At 37.3% G+C, this 11493-nt stretch overlaps 2 protein-coding genes across 4 annotated transcripts; one reads left to right on the top strand and one right to left on the bottom strand.

Annotated features, from left to right (window-relative positions):
* Positions 1-1985: 1985 nt before the first annotated feature.
* mdlc (RING finger protein mdlc) lies at positions 1986-5598 on the bottom strand. 2 transcript variants are annotated; one of them, XM_022077888.1, is made up of 7 exons: positions 5440-5598; positions 5211-5284; positions 4702-4914; positions 3894-3998; positions 2961-3072; positions 2449-2638; positions 1986-2357 (listed from the first exon to the last, which is right to left on the bottom strand). In XM_022077888.1, the coding sequence occupies exons 1-7, from the start codon at positions 5540-5542 to the stop codon at positions 2153-2155; spliced, it is 1002 nt and encodes a 333-aa protein (XP_021933580.1). In that variant the 5' UTR covers positions 5543-5598; the 3' UTR covers positions 1986-2152. The 2 variants fall into 2 exon arrangements, with proteins under 2 accessions (XP_021933580.1, XP_021933581.1); XM_022077889.2 differs by having other exon boundaries at positions 2135-2376.
* A 28-nt stretch (positions 5599-5626) lies between these two features.
* On the top strand, positions 5627-11140 carry Orc4 (origin recognition complex subunit 4). 2 transcript variants are annotated; one of them, XM_022077886.1, is made up of 7 exons: positions 5627-6037; positions 6116-6290; positions 7174-7325; positions 8070-8393; positions 8719-8853; positions 9981-10133; positions 10263-11140. In XM_022077886.1, exons 1-7 carry the CDS (start codon positions 5837-5839, stop codon positions 10425-10427), a joined length of 1305 nt encoding a protein of 434 aa, XP_021933578.1. In that variant the 5' UTR covers positions 5627-5836; the 3' UTR covers positions 10428-11140. The 2 variants fall into 2 exon arrangements, with proteins under 2 accessions (XP_021933578.1, XP_021933579.1); XM_022077887.2 differs by having other exon boundaries at positions 5628-6037; positions 10331-11140.
* Positions 11141-11493: the final 353 nt, after the last annotated feature.

Raw genomic sequence — 11493 nt, 5'->3', positions numbered from 1 at the left:
GTTTCTCCACGAAGGTATTCTTGCATATCAGGAAGAGATCCAGTTTTTGCATTATTTTACAGCGAAACAGAAAAATCAAAGGGAATTTTTAAGTGTTATTTAATATGGACCAGAGCTGGGGGGGGGGGGGTGTAATTATTTGTGGAGCAAAGGAATTTATTTTAATATTTTCCTAAGTCTTTGGGATACCACAGAGAAGTTCAGGAGGATTACAGGATTGGCCTTGGATAATATACGAAAATTTCTGTTTTTAATTTTCAAAAAATATTCCTGAAACCTAGAGTTCTTTCTTAAGGTGTCGAGATATCCCTAAATTACCCTATGCTTATAATAAATATTGCTTCATATAAATAAATTCAATGATTTTCTTTTATCTTCGTTTCCATTATAATTTTCCCTCCCCTCCAAATCATGCAGTCAGAGATGAACAACAACACAAAATAACCCGTGCTACGTGTTAAGTTATTTTAACGTTTTCCGTGTACATTTAAACAGAGGTCAAACAATCACGAAAGAATGAAAATGTGGCATTCTGTATAATAGGTTAGGTATCTTGCACTCTGACGAAACAATCCGTGCTTTTGCATCAGTTTGCAGTAATTCGAATTAGTGTGCTTGGCAGTTAGATAACTTCCCGAGAGACTGACGCCAGTGGCTGGCAGGTCGTTGTCGTATAATGTCGCTGCTATTAATAGCAAGGTTACCGTGTTTTTTCTATTTATTCCGATTGCTGATACTTCCATCTTTACAAGAGGAGGGTTTATGTTCATCCTGCTAGCCCAGCTATCATTTCGAAAAATTAAAAACATTCTTATTTACTTTAGTGATTCATTAGTACTCCATAAAGTAGAACACTGCTCCAGGATTTATCCAGCAATTCTCCATTTCAAAAATTTTCCGCATAACGTCCATAGGACTTCTCAAGGAATTTTCCTGGAATCCTCCAGGATTCTCCAGCATCACCTCGACCATCCGATGACCACGATAGAAATTATCCAGGACAACCATACCCCATCGTGAAACAACAACTTTATATAACCTACCTTTAACTAACCTGACTTAACTAAACCTAACCTAACCCAACCAAAACGCAAATTAATCCAATGTAACTTATCCCAATCAATCTTAAATGAAACCAAAATAACCGACCCGCATAAGATCAAACCCACCACCGCTTAAGGACTTCTAAATAACCTTCCAGGACTTCTCCAGCATTTCTCCATGACCAAAGAAGTTCCAAATAACCTCTCCAGGCTGCTCCGGCAACACCCTAGGACTTATCTAGGATTTATCTAGGACTTTTCCAGAAATTCACCACGGAGCTGTGAAATCTGAGTCGGAAGCAAATTTAGGTACATTTTTAACGACTCAGACCTCGATATAAAATCTTACGAACATTTTCAATACCGTGTGAGCCGGCGGCGGCGTGAGGCTTAGGGAGATTTAACGATGTGTTGATCCACATGGTGTGGGGATAACACTTTGTAACTTTAGCTCCGGTACCTTAAGAGTACAAACCGTCTACAAATCAACAGATTTCTGCAATAGACATTAGACGCATATTTAAATATGGGTTAAAGTAGGATGATGATTCACGTGGTGGTGATGAAATCTCTTATGGTGTCGTTTACCATTTTGGTAGGTTTACCCTTATTAATATATATTGAGCTTTTATGAAGGAGTCGGCTTCGGAGTCGGCATCGAAGCCGAAGCCAGAGTCAGAGATTTTAATACCAACTCCACAGCCCTGATTGATAGTAGTGAATCAGTCACTTTACAACGTTATCCAAATAACACAAATTTTTTAACATCTAGATGTGTTAAGTTTAGAATTTAAAGCAGACAAAATGTGGACGACAAATAGGTTTTCACGCAATTCATAGGTTATTCAACAATTTATGAACTTCATTTAGATTTGTTCAGGCGACTGAATTACAGAGGTTGAGATGGGCAGGACATGAGGAAAATAAAAAATCCATACAAAATATCAGTCAAGAAACTTTACTTGAGAAAGCAATGTGTAGATATGAAGATAATATTAAAATGGTTCTTAGAGATATAGGATGTGAAGGTATGGGATGGATTCAACTCATTCATAAGAATTAATATTAGTGGGCTCTTGTAATGAAGCACACAGTTTTAATACATATATTTAATCTGATTCGGAGTCATCGGGGAGGGCTGTCTGATCGACATTGTCATCAGATTTAGCAGCACTGGCTTCAGCCCCCTTCATCTTGGCGATAACATCTTTGGCAGGATTGAACACCCCGTGCGTCTGTTCATTGCAGATGTAACACCGAGTCGATTTCTTGTAATGTCCTAACGCGCACTTCTCACAGAAATAGTGCCGGCACCTGTAAGAATAATCAGTGCCTAGTTACAGCGCAGTTACAAACTACATTCAGAATTTCGATAGGAGAGGCTTTAATCGGCATATCAACTCACTTTGTTATAACGGGGTCCTTGAACGAATTCCGGCAGATGAAGCATTTGAAGGGGAGATCATCACCGTCAGAATCAACTTCGTACTGATGTGGATCATTGTCTGCCTCACCGTAAGTCCCTTCCTGCATTTCCCGTTCTAACTGCCATCCAAACTTGTAGTCGGAACGGTCATGTAAGAATTTGCAGCTATCTGTTACAAATAAGAGGACCAAACAGCTGATTTTACATTTTTTAAATTTACCTACTTTTAATCCTCTGAACTAATGTAAATGTTACAGTGAATTCGATAGAAAAGGACTTTAAAAAAATCGAGAAGCGATATTACAACACTAACAGAATTTTTAATATCCATAAAACCATTATTACACATTTTATGAACACAACTTTAACAATTTGTCTGCCTTTAACAACATTCAGACTATTTAGTGCTAAAAATTATAAAAGTAAAAAGGAGACCGAGTTTATTTTTCAAAGAAAAAAATAATGTATGAACAGTGTGCGTTAATTTTCACCTCCAAAGCCGCAGAAACCAGTTTCCTTGTAGTCTTTACAGATGTCAGGTTGGTAGTCCCACCGCACCGTAGCTCGAAGATTGGCCGGAGCCCGAATAGGACCTTTCCGAACCTTTACGTAAAGACAATGACGACAGAACACTGATCACTGAATAAAGAGTAAATACAACACGTTCATTTGCATGTTGGTCAAATGTTCTAACACTGAACGACACAACAGGCAAAAATTATTCCAAAGCCAACTGTGATTTTAATTTCACTCAAATAAACAAAGAATTTTTCACTTCATGACAGCTGATCTGTTCATATAAAAAAATCATCTATATTAAGGCAGTTTAGTTGAACATGTGCATAAGTTTTATACAGTACAGTACCTATACTAAGATGCCTTAAACCAGTGGTCCCCAACGTGGTGCCCGCGGGCGACCGCCAAGCCTTTTTATGGGGGCCCGCGTTGTTATGGAAGAGGTTATACTGAATAATGAAGGCCGTTCAACCATGAACATTATAAAATCAAAGCACAGATCTCGACTTACTGACGCCCATCTTGACGATTGTTTTCGAGCAGCAACATCATTGTACACTCCCAAATTTCAAAAACTGACCGATGACATGCAGCGCCAAACATCACACTAACTTCCCACTTGAGTAATAATAATTGTACTTATTAAAGTACGTATTTTTGATTGCGCGGTTTCTTGTATCATTAAACGTCGTGTTGTTTTGCGTATTATTTGGTGTCCATATCTTATTTGACCAGAGAAAAGAAAATTAGGCTTTGTTAATTGGTTGGTGCCCGCCACTATCTATAAACTCTCAAATGTGCCCGTAGGCACAAAAATGTTGGCGACCAATTTGAATTTTACAAGATACTGAAACCTTTAGAATCAACAGAATAATAAAAGAAATTAAAATACTGGACAATTATATTACCATTCCACTGGATGCATTTCCTTGGGCAGTGTCCCGTTTCTCGTAGTATTGGGCATAGTTGTTCAATCCTCGATATATTTTATCATCTTCCTTGCCCTTCAGCTCCTACACAGACACACTATATAATAAGACTAAAGTATACTGCGTACACTTAACAGGTGCGTTCAGCAGACGGAATTATAAATGGCAATCAAAAACAAAACTAAATTGACTTAAAACTTGTTCACTTTGAGATGATTCACGGAAGGAGAACTCTTCATGAAAATTAATAATTATCAACACACGGAACATTTCCGTTGTAATACAGAAAAATTAAATTCCAGGAAATTCAGTTCAGTACAAAATTAGATAAACAGAAAACAATACATATTCAAGCAGATTATTCTGCATTTAAATCTTATTTCCCCCCTTCTTATTTCTATAATTATATTTAGTATAAGAAATGTTATGTAGTTTTTATTCTACAGTAGATACGTGTTTATACCACGCCTCATTATGTTGCAGAATCGGACATTTCCCCCTTAGGAACAAAACTGGATAAATGTTATCACTTATAACATGGTCAGTTTATGACATGGGTGTTGAAGCTGTCCCCTGACACTTGGGTAAAACAGGGGGCTAATGTGTACTGAAAGGACCACAGAATTTTTCTGATAAGGGCAGGCAGTAACTAATGAGGGTTTTTACCATAAAAACATGCTCCTCTTAGATGTACAAATTTAAATAAAACTGACACAACAATAAATTCTGAAGCTTCTATCACTTAACTTACAGAGAGTTGTATAGAATTTCCAAAGTTAGCTCATACCTTATTTATCCTCAGTGCATTCTCAAATATAGCCTGTGCATCTTTCTGAACTTCTGTCTCAATCTGCAATGAAGCAGTTGCCCCCATGTCAGATGGACCTTCCCTACCTGTAGTTCGTTTCGATTTATATGAGACCATCACATCATCTTCGTCATCTTCATCACTACTGCCATTCTCAGTCTCTGCTGCAGTAGTTTTCTTTGATGTATTTGTCTGCAAAAAAATAAAGTTATAAAGTTTGAACATGCAAATGATGGTTAACATTGATACCTCACACAGAATATACACACTTATTTACCCCTTAATTATATTGACTTGTCTTGTCTGATCATGTTTATTGTGCTTTCTATCGACTTTTGCAAAGTCTGAAGAACAAAAAGGATCCTTTAGAGTTCACATATCAGGAATATTTTGGTTGTCGTTGTTTTTCTTTCAAGCCCGCCGCTAAAACAGATAGTTCTGTATTTAGCTAGGTTAGGATGACATTGGTCTCAGCTGTTGAAAGTTACCTTTTGCACCAACGGATTATCTTTAAGAAGTCTCTTCCCCTTCTTTACCACCATAGTTTCATCCTCACTGCTCTCTGAAACGAGATAATTGACAATGTACCAATTTACTGGATGATTTTATGACTGCAATAATTTACTTTGTAAAGAACAGATGTTTTATTAGGTACAACAGTGTTTTGCTACAGTCATTGCACATGTCACGAACACAGATATTGATAATATTACGTACGATTGTCTTCCTCACTTCCTTTACGCTTTCTGGAAGCCTGTTTCCTTATATTTCTCTTCTTAAAAGTTAAATTTTCTGAAGAAGGTATCCCTTGTTCTTCCATGTTGATTTGACTGATGCTGCCGACATCTTTCGACCACGATAAAAACCACGGAGAACCAATTCCCGCGTAACTCTAAAGTAACGAAAACATAACGAGAAGTAATTGTAGTGTATGTGTGCGTTGGAATAGATATTGGTTTACAGTGAAGTGATGTTTGTGTTTCAAATCATTTTTGTGTAAATTGAGACATTTGTGGAACTTTTTTCTTTAAATACATTAGTAGCGAATGTTCGGTTCGTCTGCACACTTTCGTGTACAAATGTACACCATGAATAGTATAGTAGGTGATAAATAATGGATAGGACACTAAGCGTAGAGGACGGACTTGTTTTGTGTAGGAAAACCATTAAGAGAAAATTATTGCTTCCGACAAATGAATTTAGCGGTCATGAGAAAGAGAGATCACATCTGTCAGATCTCGTAAGAAGAACTGTCGAGATGGGAGAGAGTAACTCAGCACTTTTAATAGGACCCAGAGGTTGTGGAAAAACAGCTGTAAGTTTGGTAGTTTTCATGTTAGACTTAAAGGTTTACAGAAGCAAATGCTTTTATAAGTGTTTATTCTTTCTACAGCTCCTGAACAGTGTTATAAATGAACTGAAGAATGAGAAGTCATTCCATGAAAAAGCATTTGTTGTGGAATTGAATGGATTGATGCACACTGATGATAGACTTGCTTTGAAAGATGCCACCAGACAAATGCAACTAGAGAATGCAGTAGGCAATAAAGTGTTTGGATCATTTGCAGGTTAGTGTTGCTCTGTTATCATGAGAATAGTAAATACATTCTAATTTGAAAGCTATTTTTTTTCAGTATGGCTGAATCATGTTCCACTTTTGCTAGAATTATTAATCAGGCTCTTTTATTGGTTGTAGGAGTGAAGCAGGGCATGGTACTACCTGTCAAAGTTGCAGCGTTGAAGGTTGTTATGAAATTTAATTTGAATGTTGTGGCGCAAGAGGCTGTCTGCCTTTGTACTTTCTAATTTCATCTCATAAATTATTCAGTCTAGCCTTGTTTAAATATACGACTCCTGTTGACAGTTATTTCCTCTTTTGTTTTGTGTTCAGGAGGTCCCAGATTTATTTTAATTCCAGTGCATAGGTTAATTATCCTGACTGATGTATAAATCATGTATTGCTGTAAATTTGTGTTTATATGTCTGCATAAACTATGTTTACATTATTCTTCATGCTTCATTATGCTTTTTATTTCTATAATTTTTAATATGCATTACAGTTCATAGAACAACATGAGAGAAGAATATTTCAGATAATTAACAAGAGACAAAAATTAAAAGTAACTATCCTGAAAAAGTACAGTGTGTAATATATTTAAAAGAATGTGTAAAATAAGAAGGCATTAACAAGGAAATAGCAGTATAGGTAAATGTGATGATACAGCAGAGTTGAACATGGTCTCGCTGCTATGTGCACACAAACTAACTAGGGCTTGCAGAACCCGAAAGTTCATCACCAAATTAACCAAAGCCCTCCACCGGACCCTGTCCTCTGCCAACAAAATCCACTCTCCTTCAACTCCTGCTATTAGCACACTATAAATATTAATGGAGTAATAAATATATTTTATTCAAAATGTCATTGCATACTGGTTCTTGATTTGTTTGTAGAAAACCTGACATTCTTGCTGCAATGCCTTAAATCTGGCAACAAGGACAGGTCCAAGTCTATAATATTCATTCTGGATGAATTTGATCTGTTTTGTAACCACCACAACCAGACACTCCTCTACAATCTGTTTAATGTGGCGCAGTCTGCTCAGGTGAGAATGATTATATTAAAATTATAACAAGAAATATGTTCTTTAGCCACGACACAGGCTAGAGACATGTTCGTTTCCAAAATAAACTGTCTTATACCATAATTTCAGTTAAAACCCAATCTCTTTGCTTTATAAAACGTCATACATTTTGATATTTAGACGTGTTTGTTTCTTTTGAGATGTTCACGCCAAACAATTTTTCCGGTCTTCTGTTCTTGCAGATAGAAACAACAAATCCCAGAAAAAAAATTAAAATTCCCACTTTCCTTAAATACTTGAGGCTACGACGAAGTATGTTGTCGATGTTAGTCTTGCAGGATGAAATTCAAGGCAGTGTGTTCCTCCCAACATTTTGGTATCTTACTACAGACCTTCTGTGTTACAACCCAGAAGACCAACATTGACATCTTCCTGACCCTGAAAACCTCAGATTTCACACAAAAAATATGTTGTGTGCTGTATGTTGATGGCCCCTGGACTTGTATCCTACGTTTGAATATTTTGTTATGCAGTAAAGGTCAAAAATGCTTCTCTTTTCAACCTGTCCTCTGGGATTATTCAGGAATGTACCAGGTGAACAAATACTTTTTCTTGGGAATTCAGAGTTTATCCATTTTGAACAGTTAAAAATCTGTTATGTTTTGTGGGGTTCGTTTTAGACCGGTGTGGCCAACTGTATCTGAGATATAAATAATTGGCAATCTCTCATACTACCAACATTTCTTTTTTTATGTTTTATCCCAGGCTCCCATTTGTGTAGTGGGCCTAACATGCCGACTGGACGTGATGGAATTGCTGGAGAAAAGGGTTAAGTCCCGCTTCTCCCACCGTCAGATATTTATTTTCCCTGACACTTGCCAGAAGGAACAGAGCGTCTTCGAGGTACGCATGGCGTTGCTAAAGAATCTACTGATCCTTTCTGAAGATGATGTTTGTGTTGATGATGCTGTGTTTTCGTACTGCTGGAACTGCCATGTAGAAGATTTGTGCACCGAGGAGCCCGTTCAGAATGTGATGAGGACGATATTGAACCTGGACAACAGCGAGAGGACCTTGAGGTCCTTCCTGGTGAGCTGAAAGTGTAATAAAGATCTCAGCTGAATGGATATTTCTCTGGCAGATATTTATCCCTTTGCTTCAAATATCACATCAAGGGCCAAATGCGATTTAAGGATCAAACGTTACCCAAAATTTTTAAACTTGTAGCATCAGTATGCATTAAGTTTGGTTTTACCTGCATCCGAAATGATGCGTGAAATGACGTGCTAAATTTGCTTTGTTTTGTGAGTTTACTTGTTTTAGTAGTAACATTAGAATAAGGCCTAATGTTTGTGATACTGAACGTGTTTGTGTTCCGTCACATCACAGTATTTTATATTTCCGTCAATTCTAGCTGGTTGTCATATCGCGTCTGAGCGATACACACCCCACTCTAACGGCAGAGGATTTCTTACAAGTACACAAGTTGTGGTCAAGGGATGCTAAAGTTGCCATGGTAGAAGGTTTGTCGGTGCTTGAGTTATGTCTGGTAAGTGACGCAGATTGCAGTGCATCAGAACTGCCACGATTATTTCGTCTCACATCGCCATTCCTAACCGCCCTCACACACTCCACTGAACTTTGCAGCGCTCCCGATTTACGTTAGTGACTTCTGCGGTTCAGATATTGGCCTGGTGTCTGGCTGTCCTAACCGAGGTCTCTCATGGTTTTCATCAGTTCCTACATACTTATTCCAGGATAGCGTTATAAATTAGGACATGACCACTTCCCTCAGTATCCTTTTAATATAATTATTCATTAAGCATTTTATCATTTGACATATTGTATGGTCTGAGCTGCTGTCAGCAAAATTAAATAAATATAAATTATACTTTAAGCCAGTGGTCCCCAACCTTTTTGTACGTACGGGCACATTTGAGAGTTTATGAGATCGTGGCGGGCACCAAACAATTAACAAAGCCAAATTTTCTTTTCTCTGGTCAAATAAGATATGGACACCGAATAATACACAAAACAACACGACGTTTAATGATACAAGAAACCGCGCAATCAGAAATACGTAGTTTAATAAGTGCAATTATTATTACTCAAGTGGGAAGTTAGTGTGATGTTTGGCGCTGCATTTCATCGGCCAGTTTTTCAAATTTGGGAGTGTACGATGATGTCGCTGCTCGAAAACAATCGTCAAGATGGGCGTCAGCAAGTCGAGATCTGCACTTTGATTTCATAATGTTCGTGGTTGAACGACCTTCATTATTCAGTATAACCTCTTTCTGTAACAATGCGGGCACCCAGAAAAAGCCTTGGCGGGCACCGCGTTGGGGACCACTGCTTTTAGCTGTTGTTGAGGAGACCAATAAATTCAGTTTGAGCTTTATATGAGTTATGTTAGAGTAGTAACGAACTCAAACTGAATTTGCTTTACAAATTTTAGTTTAACCCTGAATCTGTAGACATGGTGCCCTCTTTGTACATTAATCTTATATTCTATACGCAAAGAACTTGTAATAATTTTAAAGTTAGATTCTATTATCATTCCATGCACTGAATTGGTAAAGATATTACGTAGAAGTTCTGAGCCTCCGGACTAGAAATTTCTGAATATAGTTTTACTAAAGAGGGCAGCTTTAATACATGTTGTTGCTTTCACCGCAGATAATTGCTATGAAGCATCAGACTGAGATATACGAGGGGGAGCCACTCAACTTTGAGATGGTCTACAGGCGGTACTGTAAGTTTTTGAGTCAGAATTCAACCGTGCAGAATGTAGAGAGGCCGGTTGTTCTCAAAGCTTTTGAGCACTTGGAGGTAAGAATTTTTCTGACATTTCCCAATTGCAAGTCATATCTATGGAAAAATTTCCCAGTTTTGTGAATTTGCTGTGTAATTTCCCTTGAATTCTTTGATGCGATGAAATGTTAAATTGGTCCTTTCCAGAGCCTTGAGCTCGTAGTGCCAATTGGTGGACCAAGCATCCACATTCTGAAGGAGTTCCAACTGCACAGGTTCGTTCTCACTTCGCAACAAGTGAGTGACGCTGTGAAGCGGTACCAAGGCTTACCAACCGAGGTGTCCCAGTGGGCGGCCAGCAGTTACCAGTGATGACTGCGGAGCTGTCGTGAAGCAATGGTTGCATGGTCGCAACTTTAATATATTTTGAGTTTTTATTTCTTCAGAGTTTGGCAATTTGTCTTTCTGAAGTTAAACAAAATGATAGATAAATTAATATTTTGCATGAAAGTTTTGTCTGAAGTATATAAAACATTCAATAAATTTTGTGAATGAAGTTTTTTTAATTGAAGCTAATAATTATTTTCTGACTTGGGTGTATTCCGTATAGATGTTATTTTTATAATTGTTACTTATTTGCTAAAAAGCAAAAAGCGTGTAATATATTTGCACGAAACTATGGAAATGGTTTACAGTTGGGCTGGAAATCTCTTTTCTGTGTTGATTTGATGTGGAATGTCTGGGTACATGACTTTCAGCAAACAAATAATAACATATTTAGAATGATAAGAGCTATAAATAATGCGATATACATAAGCCAGAAGTAACGAATGAATAGTTTAAATTAGAATGTATTCACAAAGTCTGTAAGTGTTTTAGGTGTTAAATTTGGAATTTTGTACAACTCTGTGTTTTTATACGTGTTTGATTTTGTATAAAATGGTACTCCGGTCTGAATATGATTGACTGACAATGAAATGTTTAGCCATGGCAGAATAGAAACCTTAAAAAAAAAAAGATTGCGTTGACATTGTAATTATTATTTTATGTGAAGTCGAGGATGCAATACAATTTTTCCAGCATAAGTTGATGGTTTTTCTTTGTTTATACCGAGAGAAAGTCAAATCTGAGTTGTATGCAGCGCCTGTTGCGTTGCGATGGTTTTCTGTTCAAGAAATATCCTGTTAATGGATTTGGGAGGTTTATTGTTGGTACCACTGGATCATATCCTTAACCAGATGAAATAAATGCACATTATCATAATTTTACTGGGATAGCGTGGGCAGAGGGCACCTTATTGGCCAATCCGTGTATGTCTGTCTGTCACAGTTTTTTTGAAGCCCATTTTTGAACAATGTTTTGATTTTTGTGCAAAAATGGCCTGAGTCAACTTCAGTGCAAGAATGACCCAAACACAACAGTTACCTGGGATAATAAT

Source organism: Zootermopsis nevadensis, unplaced genomic scaffold (genome assembly GCF_977971745.1).
Source record: "Zootermopsis nevadensis isolate Lab colony 2312 unplaced genomic scaffold, Znev_1.0 Znev_ptg000002l, whole genome shotgun sequence".
NCBI classification, from domain to species: Eukaryota; Metazoa; Arthropoda; class Insecta; order Blattodea; family Termopsidae; genus Zootermopsis; species Zootermopsis nevadensis.
This window is presented reverse-complemented; position numbering and strand designations above follow the sequence as displayed.

Excerpts from the sequence above, each read along its gene's own strand:
- mdlc (XM_022077888.1), bottom strand. The coding sequence starts at position 5,542 with ATGGAAGAACAAGGGATACCTTCTTCAGAAAATTTAACTTTTAAGAAG. Across the intron at positions 4,915-5,210 it reads ATAATCCGTTGGTGCAAAAG|ACAAATACATCAAAGAAAAC; the intron begins GTAACTTTCAAC and ends ATTTTTTTGCAG. Across the intron at positions 3,999-4,701 it reads ATGCACTGAGGATAAATAAG|GAGCTGAAGGGCAAGGAAGA; the intron begins GTATGAGCTAAC and ends GTGTCTGTGTAG.
- Orc4 (XM_022077886.1), top strand. The coding sequence starts at position 5,837 with ATGGATAGGACACTAAGCGTAGAGGACGGACTTGTTTTGTGTAGGAAA. Across the intron at positions 6,291-7,173 it reads AGTGTTTGGATCATTTGCAG|AAAACCTGACATTCTTGCTG; the intron begins GTTAGTGTTGCT and ends ATTTGTTTGTAG. Across the intron at positions 8,394-8,718 it reads GGACCTTGAGGTCCTTCCTG|CTGGTTGTCATATCGCGTCT; the intron begins GTGAGCTGAAAG and ends CGTCAATTCTAG.